The sequence below is a fragment of the Diabrotica virgifera genome, chromosome 2, assembly GCF_917563875.1.
Source record: "Diabrotica virgifera virgifera chromosome 2, PGI_DIABVI_V3a".
NCBI lineage: Eukaryota > Metazoa > Arthropoda > Insecta > Coleoptera > Chrysomelidae > Diabrotica > Diabrotica virgifera.
Genome location: NC_065444.1, coordinates 231,018,108 through 231,042,716, shown reverse-complemented (window position 1 = coordinate 231,042,716; position 24,609 = coordinate 231,018,108). Strand labels below are relative to the sequence as shown.

Below are 24,609 nucleotides of genomic sequence, written 5' to 3'. Positions count from 1 at the left end.
AAAATTGATCTCAAAAAAATTACAGCATTTAATTCAGTGGTCATTTGTCAAAAGCAGATATGTCCATTTTTGGTACTTTTCAGTTTTTTCTTATATGTCAACTCACACAAATAGCCGTATAAACATTAAACTCAAAAATATATGTTTTTGTTTTGAAACACCGTTCTAAGGCGTCAACGTCCTTCGGTAGGGATCTATGGAGGAGTATGACCAAGCCGCAAGCCCTTATCCCTTGCCGTACCGCTCCTCCATAGGCCGATCAGACGCCAGTTTATTCCAGACCAAGCCGTAGACTCTATTGAGTTTTATACTACTGCGTTGGCCTTTTATTAATTTCATGACCTAGCTGAGGCTCGAACCAGCGATCGCAAATCCAGTAAACTTGTCGATCGACTGTGCCTCAGCCAACTGGACCGTCAAGACCGACAAAATATGATATTATGTACTATTTCTAAATATTTTATAGACATCGTGGACATTTGAATTTGCTCTTCTGAAAAATATCGAAAGTGGGACATATCAGCTTTTGGTAAACGGCCACTCAATTCTTTCACTTTAAAAAGCGGCTAATTTATAGTTTCCAAAGAAAGATATTACGAGGTTTCGCTTATAGCGAGGTACACTAGATGTCCTATGAAATTGCTATTGAACTATAACACCTCTATAACGAGGCATATTTGGTTATAACGAGCAAAAATGAAATCGAAGAATATGTTTCTTTACCTGCTTTAGCGCAGTAATGGCTATAAATAAATACCCCAACTGCCTGTATATAGAAATGCCCAAACTCCACCGCCTGTAATAAACTTCCTCCGGTGTATCTATCGACCGATATTGAATATTGTAGGAAATTTACAATTTACGATGGTACGAAGTCTCATTGTTCAGGTCGACCATCGACACCTAATAAACTACGTAAGGGGCATCAAAACATTTCAATATTTTTGTTGTCTGATATAACGAGATCCGCTTATAACGAGGTAATTACTCCGTCATTTCAGTTCTCGTTATAGAGGGAGTCTACTGTATATACAATCCGCCTCAAGTCGCTATGCTACACTCTAACGGCGAAAATATTATTTTTCAAGATTTCGGGGGGTTTCGGTGTGAATCTATATTGTCCGTTTTCGTAAAGTATGCGCTGAGTCATTTGAATACACGAAGATATTAAATTGCCGATCGTCGTGGTACGTTCCGTTGTGTGCTGATCCAGACAAGTGAGCGAGGACCTGTGTGACAATTTCTTAGCACCAATTATAAACTTAAAACTGAAACTTGAATTAAATATATTTAGACCAGTAAGGATCTGTGAAAAAACGTCTATTTTTGGATGTGAGAGGTGGCATTCGGATTTTTGCAGATAAAGTTAGGTGACAACTTCAATAATAATAATTGACTTATGCTCCTTCTCAAATATGCCCGGAACATTAATAAAAAAATTCAAATATTTAAAAATTTCGAAAAACGTCGATTTTTTTCTGCTTTCTTTGCTTATAACTTTAAAACGATTCGTTTTGGAACAAAGTCGTAAAGAAATAAAATGAAGAAAATTGAATTTTGTATGATATACGACTGGTCAAAAATGTCTTAACTTATTACCTTTTCTGCAATATAGCAATAAATACAAAATAAGGGGGCAAAATACGCCTGTTGTTATTCAATGTTTTTAACCACTTTGGTGACACTTAGAACCTTAGTAATCCGCTTAGGAAATTCTTTGTAATATACTTAAACCGTGTACCAAATTTCATTAAAATCGACCTAATAGATTTTGCATAATAAATTTGCAATTTAAATGTTTTTAAAAAAGTTCAAATTTTTTAAAATCTTTCTGAACAAAAAGTAGACCTTTTAGAAGTTGGCTAATTTTTTTACATATAAAGAGGTGCTCTACCTATATAATACACTTTACAGAATTAAAATCGGATTATTTAAGGGGCCTCAGCAATGTTTTAAACCTATAAACAATTTTTTGGCTTATAAACAAATAGTTTTGTTTAATAATAAAAAAAACTAATTTTTAGCAATGCAAATAATTAAAACCGGTATAATTTTACTTAAACTTTCAAATGCTGTCAGCAGAATTGCTATTTTATTTTTTAATCAAAAGTTATTCGCGTTCAAAAATTTCAATTTTTCGATTTTTTGAAAGTTCCACTGCGTTTATCTCGAAAACTATGTATCCTACGAAAAAACTTGTAAGAGCATTTTTTGTTTAGAATTACCCAAGAAATACAAAAAAATGTTTTATTTTGCGAAAAATCGATGTTATGTAATTCCTCAAGTTCTTTGTTTATAACAATCTTATCGACATCCGGATCAACTGTTACCCAAAAAAATCGTGTTCTGCGGGTCAAAAAATACATAAAAATCTTGAGTAAGTCCATCTAAATAAAGGAGCGCGTAGCACCCCCTCCTAACCACAGCACTAATTTGTTTATAAGCTAAAAAATTGTTTATAACTTTAAAACATTGCTGAGGTTGCTTAAATAATCCGATTTCAATTGGTACATTGGTAGGTGTTGTACTTCTTTATATGTAAAAAAATTGACAAATCTTTGTATGTTCTAGTTTTTGTTGTGCAAGATTTTAAAAAATTTTAATTTAAAAAAAAAAGTTTAGATTGCAAAATTATTATGCAAAATCTAGTAAGTCAATTTTAATGAAATTTGGTGTACGGTTTTAGCACATTACAAAAATGTTCTAAGCGAATTAGGAAGGTTCCAAGTGTAACCTAAGTGATGGAAAATCATTGAATAATGACAGGTTTGTTTTGCCCCCTTATTTTATATTTATTGCTATTTTACAGCAAGGGTGATAAATTAAGACATCTTTAACCAATTGCATCTGATAGAAAATTTAATTATCTTTGTTTTATTCCTATACGACTTTGTTCCAAAATGAATCGTTTTAAAGTTATAAACAAAAAAATTAGAAAAAAATCGATGTTATTCGAAATTTTTAAATATTTGAATTTTTTTATTAATGTTCCGGGCATATTTGAGAAGGAGCATCAATCAATTATTATTAACGAAGTTATCACCTAACTTTATCCGCCAAAAACTGAATGCCACCTCTCACATCCACTTAAAAACAGATCCTTATTGGTCTAATTAGGTACTATTTTCATTTCAGCAATCAGGTGGAAATATAAATAAGGTCGTGTATTATCGTTTTCTTATTCTTTTTATGTGTAAAGTATAAGGACAGAACTGTGGTCCAATACAAACAAACAACCGAAAAGCATTGTAAAGATCCTCTATTCGAAGATTACTATTTCATCGCAAAACTACGGAATAGTTTACAGTGGAGGATTTGTTCGAAATAGACTTAAAGTGTTGATCTCATATACACTGCGGGGCATAAGTTAGGGGTATAGAAAATTATGCTCATTTTCATAGTTGATTTTTTCGTGAACAGATTAACCGATTTCGCTGATTTTTTTTTATTATTTTAGATTTAGTATTTAGACAGTTATGCAAAGGTTTATTCAAACTTCTTTTTTGTACTTACATATACAGTGCCATCTTCAAATTTTTATTTTTGTTTTTTCATCAGGAGATTACAGAAATTTCATTAGACATAACATTGTTGACACGCACAATTTGTTTTCTTTCGGTAATATATTCCCTAAGTTATTTTAATAACGATCCAGTGATACCAACATTTTTTAGTTTAGTTAATAGAAGCTCATGGTCGACCCTGTCAAAAGCTTTTGATAAGTCCGTATAAATATGTAGCATCAACTTAGTAAACCATTTCTATGACCTGTGTTATATCTTCTTCTTAAAGTGCCTATCCGTTCCGTATGTTGGCGATCTTCATGGTTATGTTGACTTTGTGTTATATAACTAACAAAATATAGAAGGTCGGCCTCTGTTGATCTGCCACTGTAATGGCCATCCTGTTACCAAGCTATTCTGTGCCTAAGCACCAATGATATGTTGGGTTAGTATCGCTTCAAACAGTTTGGGAATATGTATTGCTTAATATAGGTATGTATAGAACCATAGTTTTTTTATGCCATGCTTATTACCGCTTGTATAAATTGGTGTTATTTATAACTGACTTCCAGTACCTTGGGAATTTACCTGATGAATGATAATGATTCATTCATATTATAAAGGACGAGCTAATACAATACTGCAATATTTCAATAAGTTAGGAGGAATTTCATTAGGACCTAGATCTTTCCGTTGTACCAAATTGGTTAGATATTTAAACTTCGGAGATGCTTATAGTAGAATTGGAAAAAATTGGGCCACTATAGACTAGTAAGGATATGTTTTTAGGTGGATGTGAGAGGTGGCATTCAGATTTTTGCGGATAAAGTTAGGTGATAACTTCGTTAATAATAATTGAATTATGCTCCTTCTCAAATATGCCCGGAACATTAATAAAAAAAAAATAAAATATTTAAAAATTTCAAAAAATTTCGTTTTTTTTTCTACTTTTTTTGCTTATAACTTAAAAACTATTCATTTTAGAACAAAGTCGTATAGGAATAAAACAAAGATAATTAAATTTTCTATCAGATGCGATTGGTTAAAAATGTCTTAATTTATCACCCTTGCTTCAAAATAGCAATAAATATAAAATAAGGGGGCAAAACAAGCCGGTCTTTATTCAATGATTTTGCATCACTTAGGTTACACTTGGAACCTTCCTAATTCGCTTAGAAAATTTTTGTAATGTGCTAAAACCGTACACCAAATTTCATTAAAATTGACTTACTAGATTTTGCATAATAATTTTGCAATCTAAACTTTTTTTAAAAAATTAAAATTTTTTAAAATCTTGCACAACAAAAACTAGAACATACAAAGATTTGTCAATTTTTTTACATATAAAGAAGTACAACACTTACCAAATGCACTTTACAGAATTGAAATCGGATTATTTAAGCAACCTCAGCAATGTTTTAAAGTTATAAATAGTGTGACCAACTGGCCCGAAAAATCCGGGACATGGCCCGAATTACGAAGTCGTGTCCCGGCGTCCCGGACAAGGCTTCCGGGCCATCCGAATTTTCAACGTTTTGGTAAAATTCCATATTGAAATTTTTAATACATCATTCTTCTAAGAATCACATCAAATTGAATTGGTGGGACGAAAAAAAGTCGACAATTTCTAGACTTTTATACTAATACCACATCCAAAACACATGCATTTTATATCGTCGTATTATAGTTCTACAAAAATTCAAACTCTGGACTTTTTCCGGTTTCTTTATTGTAATTATCGTCTTCTGAAGAGACGATTTAAAAACATGACTATCAAAAAATTGTATTTTAACCCAAGGTTTAATTTACATGGAAATCCAACATTAGTTGATTTTCTAATTTTTCGTTTTTTGAGAACGATTTCCGGCTTGAAAGTCGAAAAGTCAAAAACAAAAGAAGTCAAAAAACAAAAATGTAATAATTATTACAACCCATTTTATCAAAACAATTTTTGTCAACATAAAAATGTCAAATAAAATGATGATATTAAAGTTTTATATTTCAAAAAAAATGGCCCGATTTTCATTGAAAAGTCCCGGATTTTAGGTAGTTTTTTCAGTCTTGTCCCGAATTCGACTAAGTTGGAGTTGGTCACACTAGTTATAAACAATTTTTTGGCTTATAAACAAATTAGTGCTGTGGCCAGGAGGGGGTGCTACGGGCTCCTTTATTTAGATGGACTTACCCAAATTTTTTATGTATTTTGACCCGTATAACACGAATTTTTTGGGTAACAGTTGATCCGGATGTCGATAAGATTGTTATAAACAAAGAACTTGACGAATTACATAACATCGGTTTTTCGCAAAAATAAAACATTTTTTTGTATTTCTTGGGTAATTCTAAGCAAAAAATGTTCTTACAAGTTTATTCGTAGAATGCATAGTTTTCGAGATAAACGCGGTGGAACTTTCAAAAAATCGAGAAATTGCAATTTTTGAACGCGAATAACGTTTGATTAAAAAATAAAATGTCAACAGAACTGTCAGCTGCGTTCAGTTTGTCAGCCGTACAAGCCGCGTTTACACTTGCATCAATATTTATTGCAGGGCTACAGAGTGAAAGAGGATAAGACTGTTATTGCGATACGCGGAAAGGTGTGCTCAAGTTTTAGTCGGTAATACTGCACTATCGCGTAAAAGAAAACGAATTTATAAGCTACGAAATGTCTTTACTACGAGGGCCGGTCAATAATTCCTTGACTTTTTGAATTTCCCCCCTCTTAATTGAAATGGCAACACTGCTACTGTCAGCAGGCAACTCTCAATTAACTCCGGTCTAAATTTGAATAAGCTGCGCCATTATTTTGTGTTTGGCAGCCGTCGATAGGAGACTACCGTGATTCTCCAGATTTAGCCCCGAGTGACTTTTTTTATTCCCAAACTTGAAAAAGTGGCTCGGCGGAAAGAGATTTGACTCCAACGACGAAATTATCTCACAAACAAGTGCGTATTGTGATGACCTTGATAAATCATATTTTTCTTAAGGGATAAAAATTGGAACAACGTTGGACTAAGTGTATAGAGACTAAAGTAGAGGGGACTATGTTGAAAAATAAAATAACTTTTTATATAAACACCTGTGTTTCATTAAAAAAGTCTCGGATTTATTAACACGCCCTCGTATTTAAGTTTATTAAATAATTACTTTAATCCATTTATGTATTACCTACGAATTAGTGACTAAAACATATTTCTTTAATACTATTTCTAGGGTAGCCTTCGGCTTATTAATCCGAAACAAGAGAGAAGTGGTAATTCAAGCAGTCACGAGAGCGAAAGTGATGAATCGGGCGGTAGAGAATCATCTTGCAATGCCGAAGAAGAACCAAAATCATCTTTAAACCCACCGAGCAACTTACCTCCAAGACAGTTAAGGAGCAGATTTTATCCCCCGAGCAAATATAAAAGTAAGTATTCTACAGTGACTACCGAATTACTTGCTCACCCTATTTTTAATGTACAAAGAAGTGATCTTGATTTACTTGAATGTCCATTATCACATTGTTTCCTCGGGTTGAGCGGGTAATGGCATTTGAGGACTTGAGGTTAGGTTGCGAAATTGGTCTCTTCTTCTTCTTCATCATAGCTATCTTAAATATATTCACTCCCTAAATAGCATGCTTGTATCAACACCATACCAATCTCGCAAGTTCTTCAACCATGAGGTTCTTCTTCGTCCTGGACTGCGTTTGCATGCTATTTTTCCTTGCATAATATTTTGTAGCAACCTATATTTGGGACCTCTCATTACATGTCCGAAGTACTCCAGCTTTCTCCGCTTGATGCTTTTTATGATCTCAGTAGTCTTGCTGAGACGTTCTAGTATTGGGGAGTTTCGAATCTTCTCCACCCAGAAAACTTTTAAAATTCTTCTATAGCACCACATTTCGAAAGCCTCAAGGCGATTTAGATCGATTTTATTCACAGTCCAGGACTCGACACCATAAAGTAAGACCGAGAACACGTAGCAGCGAAGTAGCCGGATCCTCAATGCCAATTTTAGGTCTCTGTTACATAACACCTTGGACATCCTTCTAAAAGCGGCTCTAGCCTGCTCTATCCTAGATCTAAATTCGCCGTGACTTTCTGCGTTACAATTTAGTTGCTGTCCAAGGTAAACGATTTTATCAACTTGCTCAAGTTTGGTATTATTTACATATATAGACGGTTTTATATGCTGCTGTTTACTTATTACAAGTATTTTGGTTTTCCGTATGTTCAGATCCAGACCTGTCTCCCTACAACTCTCAACGAGACTATCAAGTAGTGTTTGCAGATCTTCTTGACTAGAAGCTAGGAGTACCTACTGTATCGTCCGCATATCGCAAATTATTGATGACTTCACCGTTGACAAGTATTCCTTCTTGTTTTTCAGAAAGAGCTTTTCTGAAAATTCTTTCGGAGTAAACGTTGAAAAGCAGTGGTGACAAGAGGCATCCCTGCCGTACTCCTCTTTTTTTTTAAGAGCCTGCGATTCTACACCATCTACTAAAACTGATGTTGTTTGATTCCAATATAAATTTGCAATTATTCGAACATCTCTGCCGTCCGAGCCTATGTCCTTTAGAGCTTCGATCAATGTAGAGTGCTTAACACGATCAAATGCCTTTTGGAAGTCGATAAAACAACAGTATATGTCTACAGATATATCTCGACATCTTTGAGAAAGTACGTTCATTCCAAACAATGCCTCTCTCGTTCCAAACCCGTTACGGAAACCAAACTGTGTGTCATCCAGGTATTCCTCGCATTTATTGTAGATACGACCATGTATTACCTTCAGAAAAATTTTCAATAAATGGTTTAACAAACTGATGGTTCTATAATCAGCACAGATTTTTGCTGTTGTCTTCTTAGGTAGAGCTATAAACAGTGAATTAGACCAGCCATTAGGAAGTTGTCCGCTGGTATAAATGGTATTGAAAAACGAAGTTATAGCCTCTAAAACATTGCTATCATTTATAAGCTTGTATATTTCAGTTGGAATTTCATCAGGACCAGTCGCTCTGCCATATTTTGATGATTGTATGGCTTTTATTACCTCAGAGCGTGTTATTAGGGGTCCGTCGCAGTTAGTAATATCGGGTGGTGAACTACTCCTATCGTCTTCGAATAGGTTCGTAACGTAATTTTCCCATTCTTTAAGTTTGTCCTCTACTTCGAATATTACTTTACCATGTTCATCTTGTAGCAATGCAGTTTGTTTCTTATTGAAGATACCAGCCGCTTCTTTCACTTTTTTATACATGTTAAACATGTCATATTTGTTTTCAAGTTCTTCAATGTCTTGACACTGTTTGGCTAGATGTTGACTCTTTGCTTCTCGTATTTTACGTCGAATTTCTTTTTGTATGCTGTTATAAAGTGTTTCGTTGTTTTTCGCTAATCGCCGTTGTTCCATCAAATCCAATATGTCTTCTGTCATCCAAGCCTGCTTTTTTAGCTTTGACCTGCCTTGTAAATTTCTCACACAGATTTCTTTTACTGTTGTTACGATTTTATTTAAGCCCTCATCGACATTCTCACTGATATTTTCCCAAATTAAATTTTCGTTCAGTTGCCTTTGAACTGATTCCTTAACTTTCTCGTCTTGTAATTGGGCTGTATCAATATTTTTGCGAGACTTCTTTTTGATCACCTTTTTTAATTTTAATTGGGTTACAGCTACTATTGGATTGTGATCAGACCCAATGTCAGCACCTGGATAAGTTTTAACTGATTTGATGCAGTTTCTAAATCGATTTTTTATTAGAATGAAGTCGATTTGGTTCCTAATAATTTTGTCCTCTGATTCTGCATTTGACTTCCAGGTGTAGAGTCTTCTCGGTGGTAGTTTAAAGTGAGTATTCGATATAATGAAATCGTGTTCTTGACAGAACTGAACAAGTCTATCTCCACGTTCGTTTCTGTTTCCCAAGTCATAATCCCCCACAATGTTCAAACAGCTTCCTTTACCGACTTTAGCGTTAAAATCTCCGATGACTATGGTATTTTCTGCTGCTTTGACAAGATCTAGAGCATCAGTGAGATCTTTGTAAAATGCTTCTAATTTGTCTTCATCACTGGATGATGTTGGGGCATAGACCTGAATTACATTGGTAATGAACGGCTTTGAACTAAATTTTACTAGCAGTACTCTGTCAGATATGGGGATATAAGTTAATACTGATTGAGCTAAGTGTTTTGCTACTACGATTGCAACTCCATTATAGTAATTGGCATCGATATTTCCGGCATGGTACACTTGATATCCATCTACGTTACATACTCCTGATCCCGGCCACCGCATTTCACTTATTCCGAGGATGCTGATTTGCATTCTTTTCATTTCTTTTATGGCATTATATATTTTACCTGACTCAAACATGCTTCTGACGTTCCATGTGGCTATTTTGCAAGGATTTCGCATATTAACGACCTGAGAGGCCCTGCAGTCTTGAGATTGTCCTCTCTTGCCGGATCTTGGGTTCCGAGATCCATGATCATTAATGTTTTGACTTAAAATATTTACAGCCATGATAGTTAAAACTAGGAGTACCAAAAGGCCTTTAATGCAGTAGTTCTCCTTTGCTTTCTGCATCCTTATGCCGTTCACTAATTTATAGTTCGTCCGCCTTCGGAATCAATTTCTCAATTCCAGGACAAAAGAGTGCCCTACCACTTACCAACTCGTCGGCCCAAAGCCGTTGGTCAGTAAGTGGGGGGCTTGCTTATACCCATTATACCGGCAATCACTCGGACGCCAGAGCCTAGAGCCTCGTTTGTTGTCAAGCAGGATGCACCGGATGATCAGAATCAAGATCATCACACGGGCAGGTGAGGTTGACATTTTGATTGGAGAAGCTATATATTGCGCATCACAATCCCTTACATCCCAAAATTGGTCTCGCATTACCTTTATCCGACGCACTTATTACAATTAATTAATGCCTATGTGTGCATACTCGTTGGCTTATATGTATTTTGTGTTATATTTTAGCCCGTCCATTACGTAGTAGTCATAAGAGAATATCCCTAGATGATAGAAGAACTTTAAAGTTGTTTTCGCATACCATGCACCGTGATGCTGATGTTTATGAAAGGGGCCACGATTCTGAAGAAGGACTATATGCTGTTAGGTAAGTACGATGATTGAAAAGATCATAATATATTGAGAACGTGCCGAGAGACCTCGGTAGTGTCACAATGGAAATTGGTCCACTTATTTCAAATAATTTAGATATACTGAATTCGCTCTATCAAGATTCACTTTGACACTGACGTTAGTAATTTCTTTTTTGGGAAGTTCAGTTGTCAGAAGTGACTGGAGATTACTACACAACCAACGCACCTGCTCATAGCCAATATTATTAATAGTAAACAGACATAAACCTTACGCCAATTAATAATTATTTATTTACACCATTATAATGTATTGATAACAAATGAGAAAATTATTTATTGTACAAAATAAAAATATTTTGTAGAAATAAACTCCACAAAATTTTATGAGATTAGTAGACACTCCCACTATTTCTTATAATTCTTCTTTTTTTTAATGAAATATTAAGTTGATTTTAGCAGTTAATAATGTGAGGTAGGAATTTTTGTGTTGTATGTTTCCTATTCCGAATGTGTCAAAGTGAATCTCGGTAGAGCGAATTCAGTATACGTAAAATGATTGATATTTTGTAAATGTGATAATTTTCTAATAATGTTTGTTTTTCAAGGAATTATTAAATTTGTAATTAAAGAAGATCCAAGTGTAGAAGGTAGCCTTAATTATCTTCTATACTGTGGAACTTTCAAAATGCAGCACCATTAAACATCATCAAACGTAGTACGGGGGTCATTCGTAAAAAGAGGTTCCCTATACCGCTGAGAAAGAGTGCGATGTGCTGGGGGAAATCTGACAACGCTGCCTTATACATTAACTCTCCCTCTCTCTCATCCCACCAGTTTCGCCTCGCTGCATTGCTCAGTATTGGCTTAGCATCCTTCGAAGATGGAGGTCCCGGTCACTGATACCGCCAATGTGAAATTCATGCTTTGATACGTTTTTTAAATGCAAAATGGATTTCACCTATTTATATTCAGTTAATCGAAGTTTATGGATAAAAGTGCATATATTATCTCTTCAACACGTTCGCAAATGGTCGGAAAAAATGGTTCGCAAATGGTTCAGATTCATCGTGAATTTCCGTTCGGTCTTCACTGAATTCTCTACACCATTTGCGAACATGTTGAACAGATATGCACTTTTACCCATAAAGTTCGATTAACTGACGATTCATGTCAATAGATGAAATTCATTGTGCATTTAAAAAACGTATCACAGCATGTATTTCACATTGGAGGTAACTGCGACCGTGACTTCCATCTTCGAAGGCTCCTAGGCCGACACTGAGCAATGCAGCGAGGCGAAAGTGGTGGTGTAAGAGAGTTGATGTGTAAGGCAGTGTTGCCTGATTTCTCCCAGCACGTTGCAATCTTTTTTTATGAATTACTTTGGCGATAACAGCGACCGGGACATCAATCTTCGAAGGATGCTAGGCTGATACTGAGCAATGTAGCGAGACGAAAGTGGTGGGGTAAGAGATCGGGAAAGTTGATGTGTGGCAGCGTTGCCAGATTTCTCTCAGCACGTTCTCCCGCCAATTACCTTGGCGATAACAGCGACCGAGATATCAATCTTCGAAGGCTGCTAGGCTGATACTGAGCAATGCAGCGAGACGAAAGTGGTGGGGTAAGAGATAGGGAAAGTTGATGTGTGGCAGTGTTGCCAGATTTCTCCCAGCACGTCGCACTCTTTCTCAGCGGCATGTGGATTTTTTTTTTACCAATTACCCTCGTACACTAGATTCAGATATGATAATAAAGATGAAACCAACTTACAAATATCATCGATCGCGGTCTTAAATCGATTGCGCTTGCAACTGTTTTTATGATCTCAGCCGCGTAATCCTACCGCTGCATTCAGATGGGTTTGAAAAGATACCAAAGCATATCTGCCGTGTGGTCAAGTGACGAATGTATTCGCGATGAAAAACAAAGTAGCTGACCTCTGGTGGAATAAATTTAAACTACTATAAGTGGTATAAATAAACCAGAAAATTGTTGATTTGAATGGAATTTGGTCACTATTAAGAAATTTTTAGTAAATTTCAGCATTATGAGTACATTAAAATATTTTAAATCAAATCGGTATTGTTCTATTCCTCAATTGAATGTTTGTTTATACCATTTATATCGGCCATTTTCTTGCATTCGACCTGCCCTCTATATTCCGTTTCAATCGCGAATTGTCAACATATCGTTCCAACATGTGGGTTTGAGCATACTCAGTTCAATCCAAAGTATGTATTCTCTTTGAAATCAATGGACTAAGTTCTGTAGAATTCTTAACCAAAGATTAATGTAAACATTTTAAAAATTGCATATGTGTGAGTGAGGTTCATTGAGAGCCTGGTAAGGCTGCCTGAAAATATTACTATAATGTATAGACTTAGGCAAATATGCAAATAAAAGGGTATGAAATATGCGCATAAATATGCAGTATTTTACCCAAAAATATGCAAGTTTATCTAGAAAATATACATGTAATAAAAAAATATTTACAACATTTTTTAAATTTACAAAAATATTTAAAATATCTTCACATGTTGTATTAATTAACATGTGTATATATTTTATAAACTAAGCTTATGTAATTAAATATTTAAATATTTTAACAAATAATGATATTATTTCGAATTGTGGTAACAACAAAATTATCAAATGCTGTTTTTTTTCTAACAGAAACATATTATGGCTTCTATCTGAGTACATAGAAAAATTTCTTTCGACATCAACTGATGTAACTGGAGCATTTTTCAAATTCACCATAATAGTTTGCTCTAAATTAAGTGGTTCGGAAAATAATGTTCAAACTACTACTTGAACCATTTCAGAAAGAACCTGGTAACCACTGTTTTTTCCATGGTGGTTGGAAAATGTTTAGAAAGTTTTCTTTCAAATATGTATTACCTTTAACGTTTTGACACAATGATTGAAATTCTTTTATTAAAAATGTACTGTCTAACAATGATAATTTGGAGGAATCCAATTGGGTAATAGTTTTCTGAACGAAACTATGGTTTGATTTTATGAATGAGACTGAACACAGGTGTTCACGGCTTATTTTACAACAAAAGTGAAAAGGACCATCAAACTAAAAATGTTTACCTAGTGATATAAACTGGCAGATTTTGGAACCCTTGTATCAAGGACAAAACGTGACAAAATTATGTATAATCCGTTATCTTTTATTAGTCCCGATACCAAAAATTTGAATACCAAGAGATTATAAAACAAAATTAAAAATTTCAAATTATATGCACTTTATGCATTTATCTTTTATGCATAATATGCAATTTGCATATTTGCTTAAGTCTAATAATGTATCAACACCTCAGATACAGATAACGCAATAATTACCAATCATATATTTATTCTCTAGTACTTCTTCTTTTTCTTCATCTGCCATCTCCTCCAAGAAGGTCGGCAACCATCATAGGAATTCACACTTTTGATACCGCTGCTCTAAAGAGATCAGTAGAAATGCAGTTAAATCAAGATCTCAAATTGTTTAACCTTCCTTGTATTAATAACTGCAATAAGTTATAACGCTCGCTGTTCATGACATGTCCCAGATCTAACTTTAATTGTATTTAAAACCCCTCTTTTCTCATTCTTCTCAACACCTCGATATTCGTGACTATCCACCCAACTTATTCTTAATATCCTTCTGTATGCCCATAACTCGAACGCATCTGATCTGTCCGAAACATATGTCTTTAATGTCCAAGCCTCCAGCCCATAAAATAATACGGAGAACAAGTTTCGTGATTTTCAAACGACACCTGTAGGTGTTATTGGTATATTTCCTATTTAACATACATAAATTTACATTTATTATTTTTAGGGGTAGCAGAACTAGGCATCTAATTCGAATGAATCGAATGCAAAGACGTACAGCTCTATCGCTTAGACCAGTAAGACAAAAGTGCTATGCTGATTCACTTTCACCATCACATTTTAACTCTGACAGTGAAGGTAAATTTTGTATTAATTTTCTTTAAATTTACTTTAATGTCCGAGTTTCACGATCTCGGCAATGTTAATAGTTGTAAAGAAAAAATTGCATTCTTTGAATAAGTTCACAGTCGATCTGGTTTATTTTCCAATAGGAGATTTCCATATGCCTTTACATGTGAATATCTTTGCGTTGAAAGTAAGTGTTCTTAACAACCAAAAATTCTATTAGGATGTGACCATTATTATTATTTGTTGTCTGGTGCAAACTGTATTTACCTATCGTAGGTACATAGATTTCTTCCCTTTAAATTTTTACGTTTGCGTCCCCTAATACTACTTTCAGATCATATCATTTATCTTCCCATATGCTTTATCCAAATCCCTCTGTAAAATCCCTCTTTCATTTCTGCACTCCTTTCCTCTGATGGTGTGTGTATATTCAAAAGTGAAATCTTTTAAAATTCTTTTCTTGAAATTCTTAGACAAAATCTTTCTGAAATTGTTTTAAACTCAACAATTAACTCCTTTAATTTTTTATTAGAAAAACTGTTCCATACCTTATTTTTTTTGTACCCCCATTATTAAAGAAAATATTATAGTTTTCTATTTCAAGTCCAATTTGCCTAAGCTTCTTAATTTCCTATAAGGCTATAAAATTTGTATTTATTTACTTTTGCAGCCTAGTGTTATAGCTTTCCTTCATCAAACAACCCCAATATTCCACGTTACTATTTATATATATTTTTCCTTTGTTAAACTGTTTATTTTTTGATACACTATGTTCTTCTCGTTTTCCTTTCCCATGCCTTGTCGTTACCGGTGCTTTGTCACTTTCTATTTTATTTGCTAGTTTTTTTAACTATCTTTTCTTATTTTCTTCAGTCTGTCTTTTTCTGGATTCTATTTCCATATTTCATTCTCGATAAATATCTGTTGAAATAAATTCAACAAATTTTTCCTCATATCGTCGGTGATGTGACAATACCTATCTGCTTTTTCATGAATTTTGTAAGAGAGATTTCAAACTTTTTTAAGGTAATCTCCTGTTTTCATATATTTTTTGACTTGTTTTGTAGTAAATTCAACTATTTATTTACTACAAAACAAGTCAAAGCTTACATATATGAAAACAGGAGGTAACCCTAAAAAAAGTTTGAAATCTCACTTACAAAATTCATGAAAAAGCAGATAAGATGTATTGTCACATCACCGACGATATATTAGTTTTTTCGCTACCGTTAAGTTTAGCAGGAAAGCGCTGTTGCTAAATAAAAAACATACATATATGTATATATTTACTACAGCAGCTATTGGCTACACGGTTTCTCTTTGTCTATAAGAGTGTGAAACAAAGATAACTATCTGTAATATACTTAAGTGTCAAAGTCATGTCTATATAAGGTTATGTCAGATTTTTGTTTGTTTATTTTTTTTTCTTCTTCTTTTATGGCCTTTGGGATTTAGCCCATTTAGCCAGCAACATTGCTTAAAAGTATCGCCAAACTAAATCTACCATACAACAAGACTATTACGAACCTCATCGACCAGTCAAATATGTATACACTAAATAAATAAAATATAATTTGAAAACAATAATTTGACATTATATTTAACCTCCAATATTATGACAGACGTCAGTTACCATTTACCATCTCACCAAATATAATAATGATGTGATATATACTCGTCACTAGGAGTATATATCAACAAGGGGAAATTGCATGCGAGCCTAATAAGGCCATGTTCACATTACAAGCGCTTAATGCGTGTTTTGATAACGCGCGACTACACCTACATACATTTTATTTGAGGCCGTTCACATGCTATCGCGCGTTTTAATGACTTAAAACGTGCGTTGGCATGTGGACGGGCTCAAATAAAATGTAAAACTACATACATTTTATTTGAGGCCGTTCACATGCCAGCCCGCGTTTTAATGACTTAAAACGTGCGTTGGCATGTGAACGGGCTCAAATAAAATGTATGTAGTTGTAATCGCGCGTTATCAAAACACGCATTAAGCGCTTGCCATGTGAACGGGGTGTTATTGTTTGACTTCGAAAATACTAATATTCTTTTTCCATGCCTTGTCGTTACCGTTGCTTTGTCACTTTCTATTCTATTTCCTAGTTTTTTTTAACTATCTTTGCTTATTTTCTTCAGTCTGTCTTTTTCTCGGTTCTATTTAAATATTTCATTCTCGACAAATATCTTTTGAAATCCAAGCTTTCGTTTTGTTCTTTTGTCCTTTGCGTAGTTCCTGATTTTTGCGTGTATATCCCTTTTTACTTTGGTCATATCGTCGTTTATTTTTATTTTTCATAATAATTGCCGTTTTTTCTTCTCTACTACTTAACTCAACTAAACATGTTTTTTTATCTTCAAATTTTTCGCTACGTCTACTGTTTTCAGCTTCTAGTTCTTTCTTGATAAAATTCTTCATTGTCTCTCGCAATTCTTTGTGCACATTATTTTTTTATTGTGAATACTTGTACTACTTACCATACTTTTTACTTATTTTTTACTTTCTATTTTTTCACTCTTTATTTCGTCAAAGCACAAATAATATGGGTATGTAAATATAATAAATGCAAGTTTATCAAATTGGACCAGGACGGATCTGTTTTGAGGTGGATGTGAGAGGTGGCATTCGGATTGTTGCAGATAACGTTAGGTGACAACTTCAATAATTATTGTAATTGACTTATGCTCCTTCTCAAATATGCCCGGAACATTAATAAAAAAATTAAAATATTTCGAAGTATAAAAAATTTCGAAAAACATCGATTTTTTTCTACTTTCATTGGTTATAACTTTAAAATAATTTATTTTGGAACAAAGTCGTACAAAAATAAAATAAAGATAATTAAATTTTATATGATATACGACTGGTTTAAAATGTCTTAAATTATTAGCCTTCCTGCAAAATAGCAATAAATACAAAATAAGGGGTCAAAAAGCCTGTTTTTATTCAATGTGTTTCAACCAATTTGGTTGCACTTAGAACCTTCGTAATTCGCTTAGAAAATTGTTACAACATACTTAAACCGTCCACCAAAGGACATCGCACACATCTTATGGAAAATATAATGTCACTCAAATTCAATAAAATTTATACGAATAGATTCGCTTTAAATTAACGGTCAAATCTTATCATTGCGCCAACTCTATATTTTCAATAATAAGAGCAGAAATTGATATAAATAAATCTGAAATCAAATGGGTACGTACATAAGTTAGAGAGAGAAAAAATATTTTAAAACACCCAAATTGTCGGTACTCCTAAATCAGCGGATTAGTTTCACTAATCCGCTTAGGCCCAGCGGGGGTTTTAAGCTCTTTTGAATAGCACCCAGAGCAATAGTGATGGTAACTGACACTTTTACTGACTCAAAAAATGTGATTTCGATAAACTGTAATTGCAATTTGCGCCGTAATTATACGTAATTAAGAGTTGGCGCAATGATAAGATTTGACCGTTACTTTAAAACGAATCTATTCGTATAAGTTTTATTGAATTTGAGTGACATTATATTTTCCATAAGATGTGTGCGATGTCCTTTCATTAAAATCGACGTAATAGATTTTGCATAATAATTTTGAAATCTAAATTTTTTTTTTAAGTTCAAATTTTTTAAAAACTTTCTGAACAAAAAGTAGACCATTTAGAAGTTTACTAATTGTTTTACATATAAAGAGGCGCTCTACCTATCTAATACACTTTACAGAATTAAAATCGAATTATTAAAGCGGCCTCAGCACTGTTTTAAAGTTATAAACAATTTTTTGGCTTATAAACAAATACAGTGAGGACGTTTGAGTTGGAATAAATTCATTTTCTCGAGAATGAGCGACTTAAGTATTTTGCATTAAATAGATTACCTACATTTTTCTTTTTATCTCAATTAATTTAATTAAAAAAAATTTTTTGGGCACCCTGTATTAATAATGTATGTTTATGTTTATATTAGTGAATACAAAATTGAGTAGCCTTTCGAATGAGCTATCACACTACCCCTATTCTCATTTAAAAAAAAATCATCGATTACGTCATTACGCCCAGATGGATGACGTCACTAGAATGAAAATTAGAATTTAAAAATAAAAATCGACCTGTTTCAGAATTTATCTCCAGAGACGCCCATTCTCGAGAAAATGAATTTATTCCAACTCAAACTTCCTCACTGTATTTGTTTATAAGCCAAAATAGTTATTTTCCTAACTAGTGCGGAAAGTGATACTTTCAGGCACGAGACTGCCGTTGACCCGAACGACGCGATAGCGGAGTTCGGGCAAGCAGTCGAGTGTGGGGAAGACACTTTCCGCATGAGTTACGAACAATATTTTTTCTAGGGCCGTACGTTTGGAAAAAAGCCACAAAAAATAGAGTTATATCAATTTTTATTTAGAAGTGAAAATACACAAATTAATTCTTTGACAAGGTTGTCAAAACCAAACTTTCAATATAATGGGTTACCACGACGACAATATTGGTTTCCATGACGACGATTCAAAACCATTGTAATTGTCTACTGATCTGACTTAAATATTATGTCAAAATAATTTTATTTCATCAAATTATCGCGTTAATTTCATTAAAACATGAACACAATAAGTTAAATTTGAAATAAATTAGTAAATAATATCTAAATATTAGTTTATTGCATGTATTATAATATATTATAATGCCATATTACAAGGTATTTTACTTTGCCGCACGCCGTGCGGGAAAATTTACTTTCACGTACGCCGTGCGGGTAAGTGCAACTTTCGGAAACGAAATGCGTGCGTGAAAGTGGCTCTTTTAGCACGGCCGTAGAAAAAATTATTTATAACTTTAAAACAGTGCTGAGGCCGCTTAAATAATCCGATTTTAATTCTGTAACGTGTATTAGATAGGTAGAGCGCCTCTTTATATGATGTAAAAAAATTAGCAAACTTCTAAATGATCTACTTTTAGTTTAGAATGCTTTTAAAAAATTTGAACTTTTTTAAAAAAATTTAGATTGCAAAATTATTATGCAAAATCTATTAGGTCGATTTTAATGAAACTTGGTGGACGGCTTAAGTATGTTGTAAGAATTTTCTAAGCGAATTATGAAGGTTCTTAGTGCAACCAAAGTGGTTGAAAAACATTGAATAAAAACAGGCTTATTTTGGCCCCTTATTTTGTTTCTATTGCTATTTTGCAGAAGGGTAATCACTTAAGACATTTTTAACCAGTCGTATATCATACAAAATTCAATTATCTTTATTTTATTTCTGTACGACTTTGTTCCAAAATGAATCGTTTTAAAGTTACAAGCAAAGAAAGTAGAAAAAAATCGATGTTTTTCGAAATTTTTAAATATTTTAATTTTTTTATTAATGTTCCGGGCATATTTGAGAAGGAGCATAAGTCAATTATTATTATTGAAGTTGTCACCTAACTTTATCTGCAAAAATCCGAATGCCACCTCGCACATCCAAAAATAGACTTTTTTTCACAGATCCGCCCTGGTCTAAATATTATTGTAACAAAATAATTATTGACCTACCCTCGTATACCAGCTCCCGTCTCCGCACAGACAGAACACTATCGATGTTTCGAGATACGCCGATGCAGCGCCGATGACGTGCAAGCGGTCGAGTCACATGGACATAGCTGGAGATATATAGATATTTCTGGAATATCTGTATCGCATATATAAATAGGACATATTTGTAAATAGAGTTAGTCTTAAGCTAAAGTTTGTAAAGTAAACTTGTATAAATAAAAAATAAAGTCGTATATAAATTACGAACCGCTGGTTTTATTGTAATTAGAAGTAATTACACTAATCACGCTACAGTTGGTGTCGGTGTTCGGTTAACTTAGTGCGATATAAATAAGTGAATTACAGAGAGACTTTAAAAGACTTTTGAACTTTATTCGTCGGGAATAACCGGAGTGCGTTAATTGTTCGGTATTCGGAAAGACTTTAAAATACTTTTGGACTTTATTCGTCGGGAATAGTTAAAGTGCGTTGATTGTTCGGTATTCGGAAAGACTGTTAAAAGACATTTTGGAAAGTACGTGTGTGCCGACCAAAGATGTTGCTACAAGAACTTACAGTAAAACAGCTCCGTGAACAGCTCGAGGAACGGGATCTGGACAGCAGTGGGCTCAAGATAGTCCTACAAGCACGACTCGAGGATGTCCTCACGAAGAACGGAGAAGACCCAAAGACGTTCCACTTCCAGTCAGCAGAACAAGTAATCTTATCGAAATTAAAAACTGTTTCTGAAACGATCGATGAAACTTCTAGAAGAAGCGACGAGAAACTTGAAGAAGTTAGTAGAAGAAGCGACGAGAAACTTGAAGAAGTTAGTAGAAGAAGCGACGAGAAACTTGAAGAAGTTAGTAGAAAAAGCGACGAGAAATTCGAAAATGTTGCTAAAAGATTCGATGAGACTTCTCAAATAATTAAAGAGGTCTGTAGGCAAAACAACGAAAAACTAGAAGAAGTTTGTAAACAGAACAATGAGAAATTTGAAGAAGTTTCTAGAACATTCGATAAGATGCAGAAAAGTGTAGAGACCGTAGAAGAAAAGATCAAACAGCTAGAGAGCAGGATAACCGATACAAAAGTACAACCATCAGTTAATGCAGCAACGTTAGATCCTTTAGTGAAAGATGAACTACCGAGAGACGAAACGTCGCATAATATGAGATTCAAATTACCACCATTTGATGGAAAGTCCTCTTGGTCCATATATCTTAGACAGTTTGAAGCTATTGCGACCGCCAATCATTGGACCGAACAAGAAAAGGCTGTTTCCTTGACTGCTGCTTTACGAGGTGATGCTGCAGATATATTAAGGTCAATTCCCAAGGGTCAAGAAAATTGTTACCAGACCTTGTTCACTCGTCTAGAAAAACGCTATGGAGATGCCCATCTACAACAAGTATACAAAGCACAACTGCGAAGTAGAAGTCAACGAGCAAGTGAGAATCTGCAAGAATTTGAAGCAGATGTGGCTCGTGTGGTGCGGTTGGCTTATCCAGAGGTGCCAGACAGCGTTTTAGAAGAAATTGCAGTAGATACCTTCGTCAATGGGCTGAAAGATAATGAACTACAGAAAGCTTTACGACTAGCAAGACCGAAAGTTTTAGATGAAGCACTTGCTATTGCATTGGAACACGAAACGGCTAGTCAAACTTCACGAGGCCATAGAGTAAGAACCATTGAAGAAAGTGACGAACACAACGATGAACGTCTGGAGGAAATGATACGGAGAGTATTAAGTAATCAGATGCCAAAGAGACGCGAGCCTAGATGTTGGAATTGTGGAGACGTAGGCCACATTCGTCGTAATTGTAAGAAGATCGTACAGCCGTCGGAAAACTAGAGCGGGTCGACACCAAGGGGCAACTGCCGACCTCGAGAACTAGAGCCCCCATAGTAACTGTCAACCTTACGTCCTCCGGTGGAATCCACAACTTATACATCGAAGGTCGTATCAGTAATAGATGTAGATCATTTTTGGTGGATACAGGTGCAACGAGAACTATCGCACGTCCAGATGTAGTACGAGACCATAATAAATTATCACCTGCAACAGTAAAGCTTAGAACAGCGACTGGTGAGCTAATTAATACATATGGCGAGGCTAATATGTCAGTATCCATTGGCCAGACCACAGTTGAACATCAAGTATTAATTGCCGAGATCTCCGACAAATTCATATTGGGGATGGACGTACTAAGGAAAGTGGGGGCAATATTGGATGTTCAAAATGGAGTTCTCAAGATCAATGGTGAAGAGTTGCCCTTTCACGACGACAAAGAAGATGTCATCCGCTTACTTACTACATGCGACGTAACCATACCCGGTAATAGTGAGAAAATTCTGATGACCATGCTTGATGGACACTGCCGAGAGGGAAGTTTAAGGATGGTCGAAGATGTGGATAATGTCGAGTTCCTAACGGCGAAAACTTTGGTAAAAGTTCGAGATGTGATCCCTGTAAGAGTTATGAATTTAAGGGAAACTGCTATCAAGTTAAGTAGAGGAGCTTTGATCGGGCAGTGTGTTCCCGTGGCTTCAATTTGCTCTGTGAATACCAATGAGAAATCATCGAAGGCGAAGTATCCAAAGGAGCTTGTTGAGATGATCATTGAAAGATGCCAAGATCTTGATCATGAACGAACGGAAAAAGTGACATCTATGCTGATAGAGTATCAAGATGTTTTTGCTATTGACACGAAGGATAAGGGAAAAACAAGCATAGTAACGCATAAAATAAATACCGGAGACGCTCAGCCAATCAGACAACGGCCTAGACGACTTCCATTTGCGAAAAGAGATGAAGCCGAAGAGATTATCAAGGATATGGACAAACAAGGGGTAATTGAACCATCGAACAGTCCATGGACATCACCAGTAGTTCTGGTAAAGAAGAAAGATGGTTCAACGCGTTTTTGTATCGACTACCGCCAGCTCAATGCGGTAACAAAAAAAGATAGTTATCCTTTGCCCAGAATAGACGATACATTGGATACTCTCTCCGGTTCTCGTTGGTTTTCCACACTCGATTTAAAAAGTGGATATTGGCAAGTAGACATGGAGCCAGCCGATCGGGAGAAAACCGCATTTTCGATAGGATCAGGGCTTTGGCAGTTTACGGCTATGCCGTTTGGTTTATGTAATGCCCCTGCCACATTTGAAAGATTAATGGAAGCAGTTTTAAGAGGTCTAACATGGAAAACATGCCTGATTTACTTGGATGATGTAATTGTGGTTGGAAGGTCCTTTGATGAACATGCCAAGAATCTAATAGACGTCTTTCAACGATTGAGGGCAGCGAACTTGAAGTTAAGTCCGAAGAAATGTCACATGTTTCGACAAGAAGTCAAGTACTTAGGACATATTGTATCGAGTAATGGTGTAACAGCTGATCCTGAAAAGATTGATGCAATTAAAGATTGGCCAGTACCAAAAGATAAACATGAAATTAGAAGTTTCCTTGGCCTATGTACATATTACCGACGATTTGTCAAAGGATTTGCCAATATCTCCAAGCCCCTAACAAAGTTGACGGAGGAGGGCAAAGAATATACATGGAGTGAGGAGTGTCAAAAAGCTTTCGAACAACTACAAAGGGCTCTGATCAGTGCACCGATATTAAGCTACCCGGGACAGGCAGGAAAATTTGTTTTGGATACCGATGCTAGCAACAGTGCCATAGGAGCTGTTCTCTCACAAATCCAGGATGGACAGGAAAAAGTCATCGCTTATTTCAGCAAAGTCCTGTCGAAACCAGAAAGAAACTATTGCGTTACCAGAAGAGAACTGCTGGGTGTAGTGAAGGCTTGCGAACATTTCCATAAATACTTGTACGGCAGAAAGTTCCTTCTTCGAACAGATCACGCTGCTCTAAAATGGCTCATACAATTCCGTAATCCAGAGGGCCAGATGGTAAGATGGTTGGAACGACTTCAAGAATATGATTATGAGATAGAACACAGGGCCGGAAGAGTTCATTCAAATGCTGATGCCCTTTCGAGACGACCATGCAGTGCAAATTGTAATCACTGTGCCAAATTAGAGGAACGATTTTGCCCCGTGAGACGAACCACCGTCGTTAATGAGCAATGGCAGCCACAACAGTTACAAGAAGCCCAAGAAGACGATCCATGTATAAAAAGAGTATTGGATTGGATGCGTCGAGGTGAGAGACCTAGTTGGCAAAACATTAGTGCATGTAGTCCGGAAGTCAAGGCCTACTGGAGCCAATGGAATTGCCTGATACTAAAAGATGATCTTCTGTACAGAACCTTTGAGAACGATGATGGTACAGAATCTAAGCTTCAGTTGATTGTACCTAAAAGTAAAGTGTCAGAAGTATTGCGTCAGTTGCATGACGGTACATCAGGTGGACACTTTGGTATTACGAAGACTCTGCAAAAGGTTCGAGAACGGTTCTATTGGGTGAACTGTAAAGATGATGTAAGAAGATGGTGCCGGAAATGTGAACTGTGTGCATCCGGTAATGGTCCAGTTGGTAAAAAGAGAGCACCCATGAGA

General features: G+C 35.2%; 1 protein-coding gene across 5 annotated transcripts in view; it reads left to right on the top strand.

The window, feature by feature from the left end:
• The window catches only part of LOC126880481 (ATPase family AAA domain-containing protein 2-like), a 168,646-nt gene that overhangs the window by 33,150 nt on the left and 110,887 nt on the right, over positions 1–24,609 (top strand). For all 5 annotated transcript variants that reach the window (XM_050644343.1, XM_050644341.1, XM_050644345.1 and 2 more), the window contains 3 exons: positions 6,717–6,912; positions 10,485–10,623; positions 14,448–14,578. In XM_050644343.1, coding sequence (XP_050500300.1) covers positions 6,717–6,912; positions 10,485–10,623; positions 14,448–14,578 — 466 coding nt within the window. The remainder of the gene's footprint in view (positions 1–6,716; positions 6,913–10,484; positions 10,624–14,447; positions 14,579–24,609) is intronic.